General features: G+C 31.7%; 1 protein-coding gene across 1 annotated transcript; it reads right to left on the reverse strand.

Annotated features, from left to right (window-relative positions):
- Nucleotides 1-1,515: 1,515 nt before the first annotated feature.
- On the reverse strand, nucleotides 1,516-6,729 carry LOC147806105 (uncharacterized). The gene has a single exon (XM_087149534.1). It carries the CDS (start codon nucleotides 6,727-6,729, stop codon nucleotides 1,516-1,518), a length of 5,214 nt encoding a protein of 1,737 aa, XP_087005660.1.
- Nucleotides 6,730-18,541: the final 11,812 nt, after the last annotated feature.

Genomic DNA, 18,541 nt, shown 5'->3' on the forward strand with positions numbered 1-18,541 from the left:
TGAAATTAAATATTTTATCTTTTAGGTTTTTGTGTCCCCATTTCTTAATTCATATCTTAAGATCTCTGCTTAAAAAGAGAGTATCAGATATATATAAGAAAACAAAAATAATCATTGTAGCAGTATTCGGGGGTAAATGTAGCTTATCGTAATTGAAGAATATGCTGTGCGACATTTTATGGTGAATTTGCGAACGTAGGTTTCAGAATGAATCGAAATATATGGATGCTATTTGCTAATCATCTTTATCCAGAGAAAACCATGTAACCTAAATATCTAGCAGAATGAAGCGATTTTTTAAACAATGAATCATACAATATGCAACATATTATTTCAATATCTTATTCTTAAATATAACATGTTTCAATGTTTTTAAAATGCCACTAAACATTCAGAAATTCCTTGAGTTATAGAAAAAAGAAATATCGTAAGTTACAGAAAACCTTGTGAATGTGTATTAGAATTACTATACAATCTACATTTTGTTTTTCAAGCACTTTTTGTTTCTTCAAACTTTCTTGCCTAGAAGACTCGATTAAATCTGCGAAAATGATTATCCCTAAAATTTTGTATATAGCTATAATAAGTTATGTCAATTTGATTTTAGAAGAAATCCTCGAATAAATATAGCAAAAACAACATATCTAAATAATATCAGATAAAAAGTTCATGTATTTTAATTCTAAAAACTTAAAAAATCATAAATAATTTATAAATCAATTCAAATTTTCTTTTCAAAGGAGATTTAAATTTTTTTTTTGCTTTTTGGACAGAAATCAGCTTAAAAATTGTCTATCGCCTAGAAACTTCGAGATATTTTCTATTAACAATTAATTAAACCTCTCCCAGCAATCACAGAACATTATTTCATTTTTTTTTTACATTCAGAGTTCTTTTACTAGGTTGCCTAGCAACCTAGTAAAATTAAGCATTAAGCTTTTGAATAATCAATGGGTTATCGTAAAATATTCATTTGCGCTGGCGACTTTTTTTGGCGGTTTTCTGGACTATCGCCAAATATATAAACCTTTATTGCTACCCAATTTACGACCCAATTTTTTCAAAATTTTGTCTACCCCCCTGTTCAAGATATTAGAGATATCGAGAGATGATGAAAGTTATTCGTAAATTAAACTGTAAATAAATGACGGACCATGTGTCTTTTCATTAGTTTATTTAGACACAAACATGACATAGAAAAGTAAAAGTAGATATTGGGGAAAAATCCCGCAAAGAGAAAGCTGCCGTTCTCTTAAACATGAAAACATCATCTGCTCGCAAAGCGCTCGTAACAGTACGCGCATGCGCGGACATGCCGCCCGCCATTGCAATGTGAAACATTCAATATTTTGACATAATAAGCACAATTGACTGGAAGTTCTACAAAACACAATTTTCTACAATTTGCAAACTAACATAATACAAACATTGGAATTGCATAGTATATAAAGTAAACAATTAGCATAGCAAGAAACAATATATAAAGATGAATTAGGAATTGTTAAGAGTTTTGTTTCATTCTTCTAAAGGCAGTACACATAATTTGGATATTGGTCGTTTAAATACGCCAGTTTTTGTTCTGACGTCTACAACGCGAATGTTATTATCCTTACCAGGATAAGTTTGAATAATGCGACCTAAAATCCATTTAGAAGTGGGTACATTTTCCTCCCTTAAGATAACCATATTCCCAATTTTTACATTTTGTTTAGAAAACATCCACTTAGTGCGTTGTTGCAAAGTACTTAAATAAGATTTATGCCAATTTTTCCAAATCAACTGTATTGCCTTCGTAGTTTTCTGCCATAAATTTAATCTGTTTTCAGAGATATTTACTAGAGTAGGTTCTACAATTGAAGTAAGAGATCTTCCTACAAGAAAATGTCCCGGTGTTAAAATGTTTAGATCCTCTATATTAGAGGAGAGAGGAGTCAAGGGACGTGAGTTGAGCATTGCTTCAACCTGAACTAATACAGTAAAGAATTCTTCATAGGTAAAATTAGAGTTGCTTACAACACGTTTAAGGTAATATTTGATGGATTTCACTCCCGCTTCCCACAATCCACCGAAATTTGGGGCTCTAGGAGGAATGAATTTCCATTCAATGTTCTCTTCCGAGAAAAATTTAGTAAAAGTTTCTTGTTTAAGCATTTTGTTACGAAATTCTCGTAGTTCTTTATTTGCGCCAACGAAATTGGTCGCATTATCCGAAAAGATTTTTGAACATTTTCCTCGCCTTGCTATAAAGCGCTTAATTGTTGCAATCATTGACTCTGAAGTGAGATCCGATAGAATTTCCAAATGGATCGCCTTTGTTACTAGACAAATAAATATACAAACATAAATTTTGGCTAGAGGACCCTTCCTTTGGTTTTTATTTTTAATGAAAAAGGGGCCGCATAGATCAATCCCAACAGAATTAAATGTGAAATCTGGATTAATTCTTTCTTTTGGAAGGTCACCCATTTTTTGATTACATATTTGAGGATTTGCCTTAAAACATGTAAAACAGTCATGTGTTAGTTTCCTACACAAATTTCGACCGTTTAAAGGCCAATACCTTTGTCTTAATTGAAATAGCAAGGCCTGAGGTCCAGAATGCAGATATTTTTCGTGATAGTATTGAATGATCAATTTTGTCAACTTACAGTTAGAGGGTAACAAGATTGGATGTTTACTACTATAACTTAAAGAAGAATTAATTAACCTACCTCCAACTCTAATAATACCTTCCTGATCTATAAAAGGGGATAAACCTTTAATCTTACTGGATGTAGGAACAGTAGCATTTTTAAGGAGACATTTGATGTCATCTTTAAATTCAATCCCTTGAGTTTCCTTGATTAAGAACATCTCTGCATGCCTTAAGTCATCCGAGGTTAAAGGTCCTATTACTTTATTCCCAGGGTGTTTGCAGTTATTGGAGAACCTGAAAAGATAACTAAGAACACGCACAATTTTAATGAACTTATTACTAATTTGAAATAATGTATTCAATAAGCTGGAACAGTTAGTAATAGATAGAGTTATTTTTGAGTCACTAGGTGTTTCTTTGTGTTGCGCATAGTCCTTTTTCATTTCACAAAGATAGTCTGGTTCAGGACCATCAACATTGTCGTCAGTGATCATTAAGTCAGTGTTTGTTAGGAAATCAGGTCCCTTGAACCACATGGAATTCTCTATAATGGACTGGACACTAGCACCTCTAGACAAGAGATCAGCGGGATTGTTCTTACTTGAACAATGATGCCAAGAAGATGAATCTGTGAGTCTCTTAATTTCTGAAACACGATTTGCCACGAACTGCTTCCATCGCTTGGTGGAGCCTCTAATCCAATAAACAACAATTTTCGAATCAGTCCAGAAGTAAACTGCAGATGGAGTTTTCTTATCCAGAATGTGTTTTATCTTATTAGTTAGCCTTGCACTTAGTAAAGCTCCAAGAAGCTCTAATCTCGGTAAAGTTATCTCCTTTATCGGAGCTACTCGGCTCTTGGAAGCTATGAGGTTGACTTCTACTTCCTGTTCTCTTCTTACTCGTAAATAAACTGCAGCGCCATATGCTGACTTGCTGGCGTCGGAGAAGGCGTGTATTTCTACGACTATTTCTTGATTTGTGCAGCCTAGAATCTTTCTTGGAATTTTCAATTCTGCTAAAATCGGTAGTTCTTTACACCATTTTAGCCATTGTTTGTGAACATCAGGTGGTAACTGGCCATCCCACGGTACCTTCTTCATCCACAGCTCTTGAAATAAACATTTGACACGAATGGTAAATGGTGTTAGCATTCCTAATGGGTCAAAAATTTTACCAACTGCTTGTAAGAGGCGACGCTTCGAGTTTTCAGGAGAGGAAATAAATTCCAGGAGACCCTTTACTTCCAAGGTAAGGCAATCCTCTTCTGTTTTCCACGCCATTCCTAACACCTTCGTCAAGTTACTCCCCAAGCTAATGGTTGCATATTCCTCTTGAATATCGAAACCTTCTTCCTTCCAGCATTTCTTTAGAGTTATATCATTCGTAACCCATTTTCGGAGAGTCATTCTTGCTTCAGACATAATTTTCTTAGCATTCAGAGAAACTGCAAGAGCTTCTTGCAAGGTATCTTCGCCTGAGATGAAATCATCAACATAAATGTAATGGTCAAGTAGTTGAACAGTTTTCGGATATTCATCTCTAAACCCCTCAATGTGGTGTTTGATCGTGGCTGATAACAGAAATGGTGAAGCGTTCACTCCAAAAAGAACGCGCTTAAACTTAAATGTTTTTAAATTCCCAAGTGATTTGTAATCTTCATTAAACCACAGAAAGCGAACTGCATCGCAATCCTTTTCAGCAAGGGATATTTGTAAAAAAGCCTTCTCAATATCAGATGTAAAGGCTATTTCATTTAGTCTAAACTGGACTAAAATGTCAAACAGAAGGGGGTTTAAATTTGGGCCAGGCCATAAACAGTCATTGAGTGATAACTCGTTACTATCATGTGAGCTTGCGTCAAACACTATACGAACTTTGGTTGTGAGTTTATCCTCCTTGCAAACTGCATGGTGAGGTAGATAATAAATGGGCTTATTTGAAATAGGTTCGTTTCCTTTTACTGGCTCTATAATACCCTGATTTAAATAATCCTTAATAATTTCAGAATATTGAAAATACAATTCAGGATTTCGGAAAAACTTTCTTTGTAACCCCTCCAAACGTTGTTTTGCAATATTAAAATTATCCTTTAGTTCTTTATTATCCCTTTTCCAAGGTAATTGAACCTCGTAACGATTGTCAATAAACCTGACAGTTTTGTCGAAAATTGCTTGCGCCTTATCTTCTTCCGAAAGTTTTGGATCTTCGTGTTTAATGCCGATAGCTTCTAACTCCCAAAATTGTTTTATATTATTGTTTAATTCTTCAAAATCCCGAATTAAATGACACTGAGCATGAACATTAGACGGCATTACTTCATCAAGAACACCTGTTGGTATCCATCCAAAAACAGAATCTTGCAAAATAAGTTTATCATTAACCTTATGTGAAGTTTGTTTTAAAATCTTATAGAACAGTTCTGCCCCAATTAAAGCATGAATTTTTCCTGGTTTAAAAAATGTAGGGTCAGCAAAATCTATAAAAGGAGGTAATTCAATATTTGATACATCTAATTGAGTTGATGGTATAAACCCAGTAATTTTAGGAACAATCAAAAATTCTAAACCTTCTTTGAAAGTTTCATCTGCATTAGAAATAACAGTATTCGTTTTATTTTTTATATTATGAGTAGCTCCATTTAATCCCATTACAGGTACGTTAATCGTTTGTCTTATCAAACCCAATTTATCAGCACATTCATTCATCAAAATATTTACATTACTCCCGCTATCTAAAACAGCGCGCAATTTGTAGCGCATCCCGTAAGAATCCTTAATGAAAATATAACACGTACTTAATAATACAGATTTTTTCTCTTTCATTACATTACTCAGAGTTTGGAAATGTTTAGTTTCTGAACTGTCCGGCGACACTTGAATGTCCTTGCCAGTCAAAACAACCGATGAATCAAACGGTGGAGAGGCGCCACTATTAGTTAAAGTTTCACTTTCACTTTGAGGTTTGATCTCCTCATTTCGATGTAAAAGTGTGTTATGACGTAACGGGCAATAAAAACAGTTATATTTGGAAGAGCATAATTTCACATGATGATTTTTAAAACAGTTAAAACAAAGTTTATTTTGTTTTACGTATTCATATCTTTCTGAAACATTCATTGAAAGAAACTTTGAACATTTATTTAAAGGATGCCCATTTTTACACAAAACACATGTTTTTTGTTTTGATTTATCATTTGAATTCAGCACAAAAGTTTTGGATTTATTTATATAAGGGGAGTGTTTGTTAGAAGGTTTGACAGACAAACATTGATTTACACTTTCTAGAGTTGAACTTCTGCTTTCTAGAAATGACATTAATTCTGTGAATTTCGGATATTCTGTTTTCTTAGTTGTGTATTCGAATAATTTTCGTGTTTCCCTATCCAATTTTTGAAGGATAATATTTATTAGGAATGCTTCCGAAAGATTATTTTGCTCATATTTTAAGACCTTTAATGCTCGTAAGTTTTTGTTTACACAGTCTAAGAATTTTCTTAATTCCTTTGAAGATTCATGTTGAATTTTCTCATAATTAATTATAGCAGTTAAATGAGTGTCAACTAGCATTCTATGATTTTCGAATCTCTCTGTTAGTGCTGTAAATAAGGATTCAAATGAATCATCAGCACTTTCTAGTTGTTTAGCTTCGGCACTTAAAGAAGCGCGCAAATAATACAGTTTTTGGGCATCATTTAACTGTTCATTGTTTGAAATTACATATTCAAATTGAGTTTTGAAATTAGACCACTCTTCATACTTTCCAGTAAAAACAGGAAGTGGTATTTCGGGTAACTTAACCTTTACTTTTGATTCAGTTTTTGTTTCCGAACATTCTGATGCAAAAACATTAGAGCAGTTTACATTCTTAATTGAATCAATAAATAGTCTGAATTTTACCTCCAAATTTTCCAGTCTTGATTCAGTATCATCCAAGTCATTTTCGACGTCTGGAATCTCATTAAAGTTCGGTAAGTCATAGTATTGTTCACGGATATGGTAAAGGCGACTTTGGAGCGTTTCAACTTTTTTCAATTTCACTTCTAGTTCACTTACTGATATATCCGATAGATCTGTTTCAGAATGTTCTTGCATAAAGGTTTCAAATTTCGTTATCGAGCATTTGATAGCTCCCTTCGAACGATTTAATTTCTCCATAGGCTTTGTTGGTGCGTCTCCGGCTCGACGGACCACTTATGTTCAAGATATTAGAGATATCGAGAGATGATGAAAGTTATTCGTAAATTAAACTGTAAATAAATGACGGACCATGTGTCTTTTCATTAGTTTATTTAGACACAAACATGACATAGAAAAGTAAAAGTAGATATTGGGGAAAAATCCCGCAAAGAGAAAGCTGCCGTTCTCTTAAACATGAAAACATCATCTGCTCGCAAAGCGCTCGTAACAGTACGCGCATGCGCGGACACCCCCCTAATTCAAGTGTCTAGATTCCAAATATGTAAAAAAAAATGTATGTTTATTCAGAGAAAGTACGTTTTCGTGTCTGACTTCGTAACTTAATTAATAGTTAGCACTAATTAATTAGCATATTTGAGGTCACCCCCGGGAACCATTAAGATTGACTTTTAGTTCGTGAAAATCCGATCATTAGAACGAAAGTTATTCAGGGTGATATCTTTTTTTTTGCGGACTGTACATTAAAGATATTTAATATCTCATTTGAAAATAAATAAATCAACTTCGGAAGAGGGTACATCAAAAAAACGGAATAACTTCAAATCATTTATTCAAATGAACAGTTGGTAAATAAGTAGTCAAATTCTTCTTCAACCAATGGCAAATAATAATTCACCCAGTAGCTTCAACAAAAAATAAACTCTTCAATCATCAAACTTTTAGTTTATTATAAATGATACCTACGCACTGTGGAACTAAACGATCATCGGTTTTCCATATGTCTATGCTGCATGTTTTGTCTACGTTCCTGAGACTACTAGAAAGCTGAGCTTCAATTTCTTTCCTTGGACTAAAAAGAAAAACTGCATCGAACTCCTGATAATTAAAATGTTTTTATTGAAATCCCATCCCTTTCCTTTACAAGTGACTTACAGAAAGTTTTGTTATGCCTCTTTCTCAGTGCTGAGCTGGATTTTATCGTCGATGAATTGTTTTCACACCCCGGAATGGTTTACGATGGTCTCCTTAGATGTTCGACATTCCCTCCCACCTACTCAGAAGGCAAAAAAAAATAAACTTCAATTTCTCCATTCAGTGTTAATTTACGATTCATCTTAACGAAGAAACAAATTTTTTCCCTAGCAGCTCTCGTCTTTGCTTTTGGAATTGTGTTCATGGAATTTCAACGCACTTTCATCTTTGATGTTGCAGTTTTCAAAATATCTTCTTGGGCTAATTCGAACTTTTTCACGTATCCTTTGAGTTAATTTTTTTTTACAATTCTCATAAAACAATTTCTTAAATGATTATGATTTTAATTTTTTCCCATATTTGATGTTTCAAAGTGAAACTACTTTTTATATATTGATCGTATTTACTGTTGAAAATTTTTTTCCTTGAAATTTTTATTTTCAGTGAATTGATTGTCATAAGAAATGTTTCGAGAAATTATTTTCATATTTATTGTTTAATGTGTTACTGCTTCTAAGATTTTTTGGTTAGTAGAATTTATATTTCTGTTTTACTATAGTGTGTAGGGGTAAGATGAAAATGCCATTTAAATTTTTTTCTCTTCGTAATGCAGCTGCAATAATTATTGAAATTCAATTTTAAGATACAAATGCAATTACGGTGTGGCAAAGGTTAAATCAAGAAATGTTAAAACTAATACAAATAGTTTGGAAAAATGAATAAGATACTTGTTGTTAGAATTTAAATTGAAGTACAACCAGACATTAATGCTTTAGTCCAACGTTGGTAATTAGTTCATAGCTCTGTTCTAGCTCAGTAATTTCCATAAAAAAATCGTTTCTTTATTTCTGAACTTTAATTCCAGCATTCAGATAGGAAAATGATCAAACACAAATTGAAAAATTTAGTAACCAAATTCACTTCAAAAACACGTTAGAAATAGAAATGAAAATATTTGAATTCCCAAACAATTGTGAGAAATTAAATTATCAATTAAGATTTCTGCACAAAAATTACTTTAAAAAATGTCCAAACTAAAATTTTTGAAAAAAAAAAAAAAAAAAAAAAAAATTATGTCCAAAAAAAAAAAAAAAAGAAAGAAAGAAAGAAAGATATAAATAATTAAAAAAAAAGAAAAAAAAAGAAATTAAAGGTAATTTGCAAATTAACCAAACGTGTACTTCAGATTAAAAATAAGGAAAATAGCTAGATCAGTCAAAAATTAAAAACTGATTTACCTTAATACCATATTAAATTTGAAAGTTTGTTTTGGATTTCAATTAGCGATTGTGTTAAACAGGTTGTAATGCAAAATCTGAGAAGACTGATCACCTTTTCTGATTATAAAAGCAATTTGTCTTTACATATTTCCTGAAATCCGGGTTAATAATTGCAATAAAAATACCAATAAAGAAAAAGTAGAAATAAATATAGAAAATAGATAGAAAAATAAGAGAGAAAAAGAAAGTCGAAAGAATAATAAGAGAGAGGAAAAGCAAAATTGTTACAGAAGGCAAATTTTGGACATAAAAAAAAAATAAGTAAAATAAAATTAAAAATTTTAGTGGATATTTTGCTATTAAAGTGGTAAATATTAAAGGTAAATAATAAATAATGTGAAATGAATACAATACTGAAATCTTGGACTTCACAATAACAACCACTGTGTCATTTTTTTTCCAGACAAGTTAAACAATACTCAAATCTAATTTCAGATTAAATTTTTCCTGTAAAACTGCTTTTTGAGTTTTGTGTTTTACATTTTAAATTACGCATTTCTAACAAATGTTTAAAAATTTTTGTCATCATGATTGAAGAGTTAACTTAAATTGTGTTATTGTAAAGAATACTTCTTTCAGTCAAAAAAACTGTTGAAAATGAAAATTTTAAATTTGCTGATGATGCTACTACAGATTTTTAATTGTGCTAAAATTTACCATGTGCACAAATGCGTATTTTTTATAATTCATTTTACTTTTATATAATGTTAACATTACAAATTTGGAAATTTTAATTGTGCTTCTATCAGAGGGAAGATTTTGCAAATGGATAATTTTAAAATTTTTAGATTGTAATTGAGCATTTTTGGCGAAGGGGGATGTAACATAAAAAGCTTCAATTAATCTTTTTATGTTCGTTTCTTTGCTATCAAACTTCATCCTAATTAATTATTCTAATCGAAATACTTTTTCACACTTTTAAAAAGCCACATCCTGTTCTTAAATCTATTTTTGGCTCAAGTATGCATTTAATTAAAAGCAGGACATATTTCCCTTTGCTCTGTGTGGGAAACATTCGATCTATTTCATAAACCAATAGCAACTACTAAGATTTCCCTCTTTCCCTAAATTAAGACATTTTACGGATTTTACTTTGCAAGATTTTCTCTAACATATAACCAAGGAGCGCAACTTTTCATGTGCACTTTCTCTCACTCTCATGACTGCTCTTGTCTAATAATCAATAAATAAATTTTGTACCCTCCTTCCCGACCTATGACCTGTTTTAATCCTTCCACTCGGCAACGACGTTATATATATATATATATATATATATATATATATATATATATATATATATATATATATATATATATATATATATATATATATATATATACAGTCCAGTCACATTAATGTGACCACCACCTACTTTCGACGTCAACGTGAAATAACCACTCACAGAGTGCAGGTGGCAGCACATTACAGTGTAGTGTATATATTGGATGTCCTAGGGCATCGAAAAGCATTTCATTCGTTAGCGCAATGCAGAAATGTAGCGATTTATCCGACGTCCAAAAGGGCAAGCAAACACCCTGCAAGCAAACACCCGCAAACTATTACAAGCAAACACCCTGCAACAATTGACGGAAGGCTGCAGGCAGGAAGATGGTTTGGGGAATGTTTTCCTGGCATTCACTGGGTGCACTCATCATTGTAGAAGGCACGATTAATCAGTCTAAGTACATATCTGTCCTTGCGGACCATGTCCACCCCTACATGCAAATGATTTTTCCTCAGAATGATGGCATCTTCCACCAGGACAATGCGAGGTGTCATACAGCTCGCAGTGCATGTGCGTGGTTCGAAGAGCACCAAGATGAATTTACCGTACTCCCCTGGCCAGCAAACTCACCGGATTTGAACCCAATCGAGAATCTGTGGGACCACCTCGAACGGGTTGTTCGGGCCATAGATCCTCAACCGCGTAATCTAGCGCAGCTGGCCACGGCACTGGAGTCGGTATGGCTCAACATCCCAGTGAACACTTTCAGAAACCTAATTGACTTTCTTCCTGCACGTTTCGTAGCGGTCTGCTCAGCCAAAGGTGGTTATTCTGGCTTTTGACAGGTGGTCACATTAATGTGACTGGACTGTGTATATATGTCGTGTTACGTCTTTAAAGGCTAGATAATTGAAGAGACTTAGGCGGCTTCTGCTAAAAAGGTATTTTATTTCGTTAGATGGAGTATTGCAAACATTATGAGTGGGATAGTTACATCAGGTTTCCCCCTTTTCAGGGATTGTTTGGAATTGGCCCAGCTTTATCTAGCCATTGAAAATGTGGAAAAAACACGCAATTTGGCCTGTCCTGAGCTTTTAAAGTGAGATTCTGAGAGGGCGTGGTTGCAAGCATCTTCTTATCTCAATGAAACGTCATTCAATTTATAAAATTTAAAGGTTTTGATTCGCTAAAAGTATCTCGCCACTCTGACGGTGGGAACTTTCTGGGACTATCTTCATCGACGAATTATAGCCCATTAACTTCAGAAAATAATCTTTTATCTGGCATTGCCTGATTCATCTTGACTTTTTATGGCTCTTTGTGAGAGACCGACTTCTGCATCTTAAACTTGATACGAAACATATGTTTTAAGCTGACCAGTTAATATAGAAAGACTTGCATGAGAAATTCTATATTACATCCCCCCTCTCCAAAAAAATTTTATTTCATTATTAAATTTAGAAAAATTATGGTTAATTACTTGCAACCCCTTCCATCAGAATTTTCAATAAAATTATAAGAAAACACATTAAATTATCAAATAAAAATCCTTAAGCAAAACAAAAATAACAAATGTAAAGTAAAAGCTGTGTACAAGAAAACATGCATAGCTATTAAGTGTAACGTTATGTAATGTTTACATCAACTTATCTTCTATAGGTAATGTATCAAAATTTATGCACACATAAACATATAGCAAAAACATAAACAAAAAAATTTATAGTCTCTTATCTTTTTAAATATTTTTTTCTACGAAAAATTCTGTTTAATAACACCACAAAATGATATAAGTGAAATTTTTTTTTCTTTTTTAAGTAAATATAAAGAAAACAAATTAGAAATAATAAACTAAAAAACACATAAACAGAATTTCATTATTCACATATTTTTTTAAAGTGAATGAAAGAAATAAGAAAAGGACACAAATGTGTCGTTACTCTAGAATTTATATTCTAGTATCGTTAAGGGCTTGCTACTGGATACAAAATTGTAGTCTCCCAAAGACGGAGAACAATCCTGTATCTCAGCAATATTGATACGGAAGATCCTATCTCAAACTACACAACAATGAAAAATATTATTTATTTTTTGGCTAGATCATATGAGAAATTTCATCCCATATTTATTTTGGATTAGGGTAAACACAAAATTTTAAGGGGTCAGATCTTCCGTGAAAAAGGTGTAACATGTTCAAATGAACCATGTCCATGACAATTTCATATTTTTAAATTTGTATACTGCAAGACAAATCATATATTTGTTTTTCTCGTTAACATTTATATTTTTCATTTAATAAATTTTATTCATGATTTAGCTTTAATTTCTCTGGTTCGTAATATTTTCTTAGTTTAGAAACATGTACAATTTCTGTTTTTTCTTTAGTATGACTATTCTTTTTATTTATTTCGTAATTTACATCAGACATCTTTTGACTGGTGATATACGGACCACTAAAAGTTGGCGAGAGTTTTCTAGTGTTAGGATATTTAAACTCTTCATACATGACTGTATCACCTGGTGAAAAGTTTATATCTACAAATCTAGAATCGTAATAAACTTTATTTTTCTCGTGGTACCTTTTTGTGTTTTCGATAGCTATTTTCCTAGCTTCTCCAAGTGGAGGATAAATATCCTCTTTTAAAGGATTTTCATATGGAACTATGCCATTTAATAAATATGCCGGCGGGAATTCCGTAACTGAGTGAGGAGTTAAATTATATTCCTGAACCACTTCTTTTAATAATTTAGGCCACGGTATCCTGGAAGAATTTTCATTAATTTTGCATTTTAAACGCGTGATGATTGTTTGTCCTAATCTCTCTACTTTGCCATTAGTTTCAGGCCTATGGGCTGTAGTTAAAAGTTGTTTAACTTTATGATGCTTAAGAAATTTTTTGAAATGCGAAGATGTAAAAGCTGCATTTCTATCACTTAAGAGCTTTGCAGGTATTTGATTTTGAAAGATTTGATGGAGAAAAGTGGTATAAGTTTCTGTTGTAATAGATTTTGAAGCGAATGCTCATATATATCTTGTCATATGATCAATAATTAAGGTCAAATATTTTTTTGTTGAATTATAATGATTAAGACCACCAACACTATCAATTGCAAGTAAATCAAATGGTTTATCAACAGAAGGCATTGATTGTAAAAGCCCAAATCTTTTTTGTCGGGGCTTCTTATTTAATTGACATGTGTGACAATGCTTAATAAATTTAGTTATATCCGAAGTAATGTTTTGCCAATAATATACCGGAGTTAATAAATTAATCGTTTTTTGAATACCAGGATGTCCAAATTTTTCATGAGCAATTTTGAGTAATTTTAAGCGTAATGAAAAAGGTACTACAATTTTAGTAAATCCTTTTTTACGAAGGCATAATACATCATTAATTTCTACAAATTTTCCAGTTAAATTGTCACATTTTTGAGGCTCTATAATTTCATTTAATTGCAAAAGATGTGATACTTGACTTCCATGATTGTTTACATTTACATTTGAATCTGGTATTTCTCTCGAAAGCATATCTGCTTCTATATTTGTACTACCTTTTGTATATTTTACAACGTAATCATACATAGTAAGATGTAAGGACCAGCGAAATAATCTCCCTTTAAGATTTTTAACATTTTTAAGCCAAAGAAGGGCTGCATGGTCCGTATGTATTGTAAATTTCTTTCCAAAAAGGTAGTGATGAAATTTATTTAAAGTGTCCACAATAGCGAGACATTACAGCTCAGTGATAAAATAGTTCTTTTCATAATCTTTTAATGAGCGGGAGTGGAACGCTACGGGATACAGAACATCAGATTCATCACATTGTTTAAGTACAGCACCAATACCATTTGTACTGGCATCAACAAAAATATGACAATCATGAGAAGGATTAAATATTTTTAATATTGGTCTACTAGTTAAAGCGGATTTAAGAGCTTCAAAAGATTTTTGACAATCATCTGTCCATATCCATTTATTATCCTTTTTTAACAAATTATTTAGTGGAGCTCTAATAGATGCATATTTATCTATAAATTTATTATAAACATTAATGGATCCTAGAAATCTTTGCAAGGATTTTACATTTGTGGGAGGTTTTAATTTTTTAATAACTTCAATATTACTATTATTTGGTGTAACAGTGCCGTTTGTTATTTCATACCCCAATAAGTCAATTTTTTGTTTTAAAAAGGAACATTTAGAAAATTTTAATTTAATATTTTCTTGTCTACATATATCAAAAATTTGTTTAATATGATCTAAATGTTCGGAATAGCTGTTTGAAAAAATAATTATATCGTCAAAATAATTTGCAGCGAATTTAATTTTATGTTTAGTAAGGATTCTACGAATAGTTCTTTGAAAAATGCTTGGGGCGTTTTTCCAACCAAAAGGTAAACGTAATCATTCATATAATCCATTGTGTGTTGCAAATGCTAATTTTTCTGTGTCTTCTGGGTGGATTTGTAAATGCCAATAACCAGAAATCAGGGCTATAGATGAATAATAAGAACTTTGAGCTAATTTATCAATTAGAGATTCCATGAGAGGTAACGGTTCAGCGTCCGACTTCGTCACCTGATTTAATTTTCTAAAATCTACACACAAACGCGTTTTTTTATTTTCCTCCTTTTTAAATACTAATGTTACTGGCGCAGACTATGGAGAAGAACTTTCTTTTATTATATTATGTTTTAATAACTCCTGAATTTGGTTATCGATTTCTTCCTGTTGTTTCGGAGATGTTTTATATGGCCTTAAAGAGATCGGTAAATCCGAAGTCAACCTCACCCGTTGTGGTTCTATTCTAACTTTGCCTACATCATATTTATTCTTAGCAAATATGTCCTCATATTCCCTTAGAATTCTGAGTAATTCAGAATTTTTCACATTTTCTATCGATTCCGTTTTTTCGTGGATGATGTTCTGATAAATTTCGTTTCCATTACGAGAATTTATCTCAGAAACATTCGAAATCTTTAGATCTTTTTTAACTTTTTCTTTTCTCTTTTCCGTACAACGACTATTTTCGTTTACGTTATTTGTCACATTTATTTCTGAAATTGTTTGTTTAATGTTCTCTTTCACAGTTTCATTCTCTTTTTGTTTACTGTTACTAACACTTATTTGCATTGGATTTTCAGTTATCATTTGTAAAGTCAAGTCGCGATTTTCCAGAGGAGAGAAAGTGATCAATTTTCTGTTTCTCTGGGTAACAATTTGCTTTACACAATTTATAACGATGTGAAAATCACATAAAGATTGTACCCCTAATATGGCATAGATCGTTGTTTAGTACTAGAAACTCAGTCGATCTAACCATATTACCAATTTTTAAATTAAGAGTACACTTTTTTGCAAGTGTTAATTTGCCTTTTGTTTGGATAACATTTATCCCTTTACAACTTCTAACAGGAACATTCAATTTCAATACAATATGCTCGGGTATCAAATTTATTGTTGATCCCGTATCCAAGTTTAACATCAATTTTTTCATGCAACTCGAGTTATCTTTCTTTTCTTTTTTATCCTTTTGTACGGATTGTTCACCTTCTATGTATCCTGACACAAGTAATTGATACTTATTGGTCTTTGATGTTCCAGCTTTATTTTTAGTTATAGCCGGATTATTTGAACAGAATTGCCCCCAATGATATGCTTTTCGTATGCCTATTTTTTCGCAAAATTTACACGGTCTGGGCGGCAAATCTCGCATCTCATGTATCGCCTGATTTTCATCATTTTTATAATCACTTAAATGCAGTTTAGCCTCCTTTTGTTTTTGTAATTTAGGCGTATTGTAACGTACGTAATTATTATGTATTTTATTTTTTTCTCTATCTATGCACATTTGGTCATATATTCTTAGTTTATTTTTAAAATCATTTAAATTAGTTGACCCATATAATATAGTTTTATTGTCTACTGTATCGGGTATGCCCTCAATACAATATTTCATTAAAGATTGCTCATCAACATTATTTTGAATTGCAATTTCTTTTAATTTTAAAAAATATTCTTGCACTGATTCATGAGTAAGCTTTTTCCTATTTCTCAAAATTTCATGAATTTCGGCTGAGTTATAGGTAACCAGAAATTCACCGATTAATAATTCTTTCAATTGAGAAAACGAATTAATATTAGGATGGCTACGAAGAAGTATCAACGCATTTTCGCGTAAACACCTTTTTGCATATACAAATTTATGTAAAGGAGATAAATTAAAAAATTTAGCCTGATCTTCAAATACTTCGAACCACCAATTAACATTTTCGTGTTTTTTGCCTTTAAAAGGTGGAACAACTGTTTCAAAATCTGAAAAATCTATTCTAAATTCAATATTTACATTTTGAGTTACATTTGAATTATTTTTTTCTACATTGGCACAAATTTCAGTATTTTTAAAATTATTAGAAGTTCGTATACTTTTAGAATTAACCGAATTCGGCTCCCTATATATTCCACAATTACTTTTAATATTTTCATGATTATCATTGATTTTACACTCATGAATTTTTTCTTCTTTCTTATTTTCATATGTAAACTTTTTCAAAAATTTTGTAAACAATAATACAAGTAATAATAATGACAAAATAAATAATGCAAACAATAAAAGAATATTAATATAATATATCTCAATATTTTGAACCATTTTAGCTCATTATGCTTAGAATTTTCATTTCTTGCAATTTATCACATTTTTTTTTTTTTTTATTCTTAAAATTAACTTTAATGAAGAGCATAATTTCACGAAATACTTATACATAATATTCAATTAAATAATAAGAAACAAATTTACTTCTTTTTAAAACTAAATGAAAATTCTTATAGAAATTGAATATTTTTCATAAAAATAACTTACCCATTTTGAAGAATGGCGTGTTTAGTTGTCATAGCAAGTTTATACTTATAAATTAAAAGGTTTGACTTAAACATTTTACGTGAAGACACGCGGAATACTTTTACTACTTCTAGAGTTTTGAAGATAGTGTTCACAAAAGTGTTTATATTTGATTTTGAGCAGTTGGAAGTACCTATTCTTTATCCAGATGTTTTCCATGATTTCGATGCAAGTGTTCTTTTAGATGTCGACACCTAGATGAAGAACGCCGTTTTATTACCGTACTGTAAAAAGATGTAATATCATTTCTTCTTTTGGGGGGTTGGGGATTCTTCGGAGTTGAAATTCTCCATATGGCTTTTGATGATTCTTTGACTGATCCAGATGCGGTGGTGAACTTTAGAATGAATATTTATTGTGACATAATCTTTTTCTATGGTTGTATTTCGACTTTCGCAGGCGATAAAGTTACTTTTTTTTGTTGATTTGACGATCCACTAGCATATTATTCTATTTACTTCTTTTCCGGTGGGAACTATACGGAATTCAGCTTTTTCACCCCATGCATCGGAACTTGTTGACATATTTGTTGTTTCTTTTCATCTTCTTTTTCGGAAGGTACTATATATTTCTCTAATCTTTTCGTTGAAGTAAAACGATGGATATGTTCTTTGCTGTTTATATCTGGGGTCATTATTCCCAAACAAATTACATGCCACTGCCGGCTTGTCATGTTACGTCTTTAAAGGCTAGATAATTGAAGAGACTTAGGCGGCTTCTGCTAAAAAGGTATTTTATTTCGTTAGATGGAGTATTGCAAACATTATGAGTGGGATAGTTACATCAGGTTTCCCCCTTTTCAGGGATTGTTTGGAATTGGCCCAGCTTTATCTAGCCATTGAAAATGTGGAAAAAATACGCAATTTGGCCTGTCCTGAGCTTTTAAAGTGAGATTCTGAGAGGGCGTGGTTGCAAGCATCTTCTTATTCAATGAAACGTCATTCAATTTATAAAATTTAAAGGTTTTGATTCGCTAAAAGTATCTCGCCACTCTGACGGTGGGAACTTTCTGGGACTATCTTCATCGACGAATTATAGCCCATTAACTTCAGAAAATAATCTTTTATCTGGCCTTATCTGATTCATCTTGACTTTTTATGGCTCTTTGTGAGAGATCGACTTCTACATCTTAAACTTGATACGAAACATATGTTTTAAGCTTACCAGTTAATATAGAAAGACTCGCATGAGAAATTCTATATTACATATATATATATATATATATATATATATATATATATATATATATATATATATATATATATATATTGCAATTCTGGAAGAGTAACAATCAACGAGGCAAAGATCATCAGCAAATTCAAAGTGGTTCGGATCCATTAAGGGTGTATTTCCTACCATGATGATATTTTTTTAAAGAAAGTACTGTAAAA

Source organism: Parasteatoda tepidariorum, chromosome 8 (genome assembly GCF_982258835.1).
Source record: "Parasteatoda tepidariorum strain Cologne lab strain chromosome 8, Ptep-v5.0, whole genome shotgun sequence".
NCBI lineage: Eukaryota > Metazoa > Arthropoda > Arachnida > Araneae > Theridiidae > Parasteatoda > Parasteatoda tepidariorum.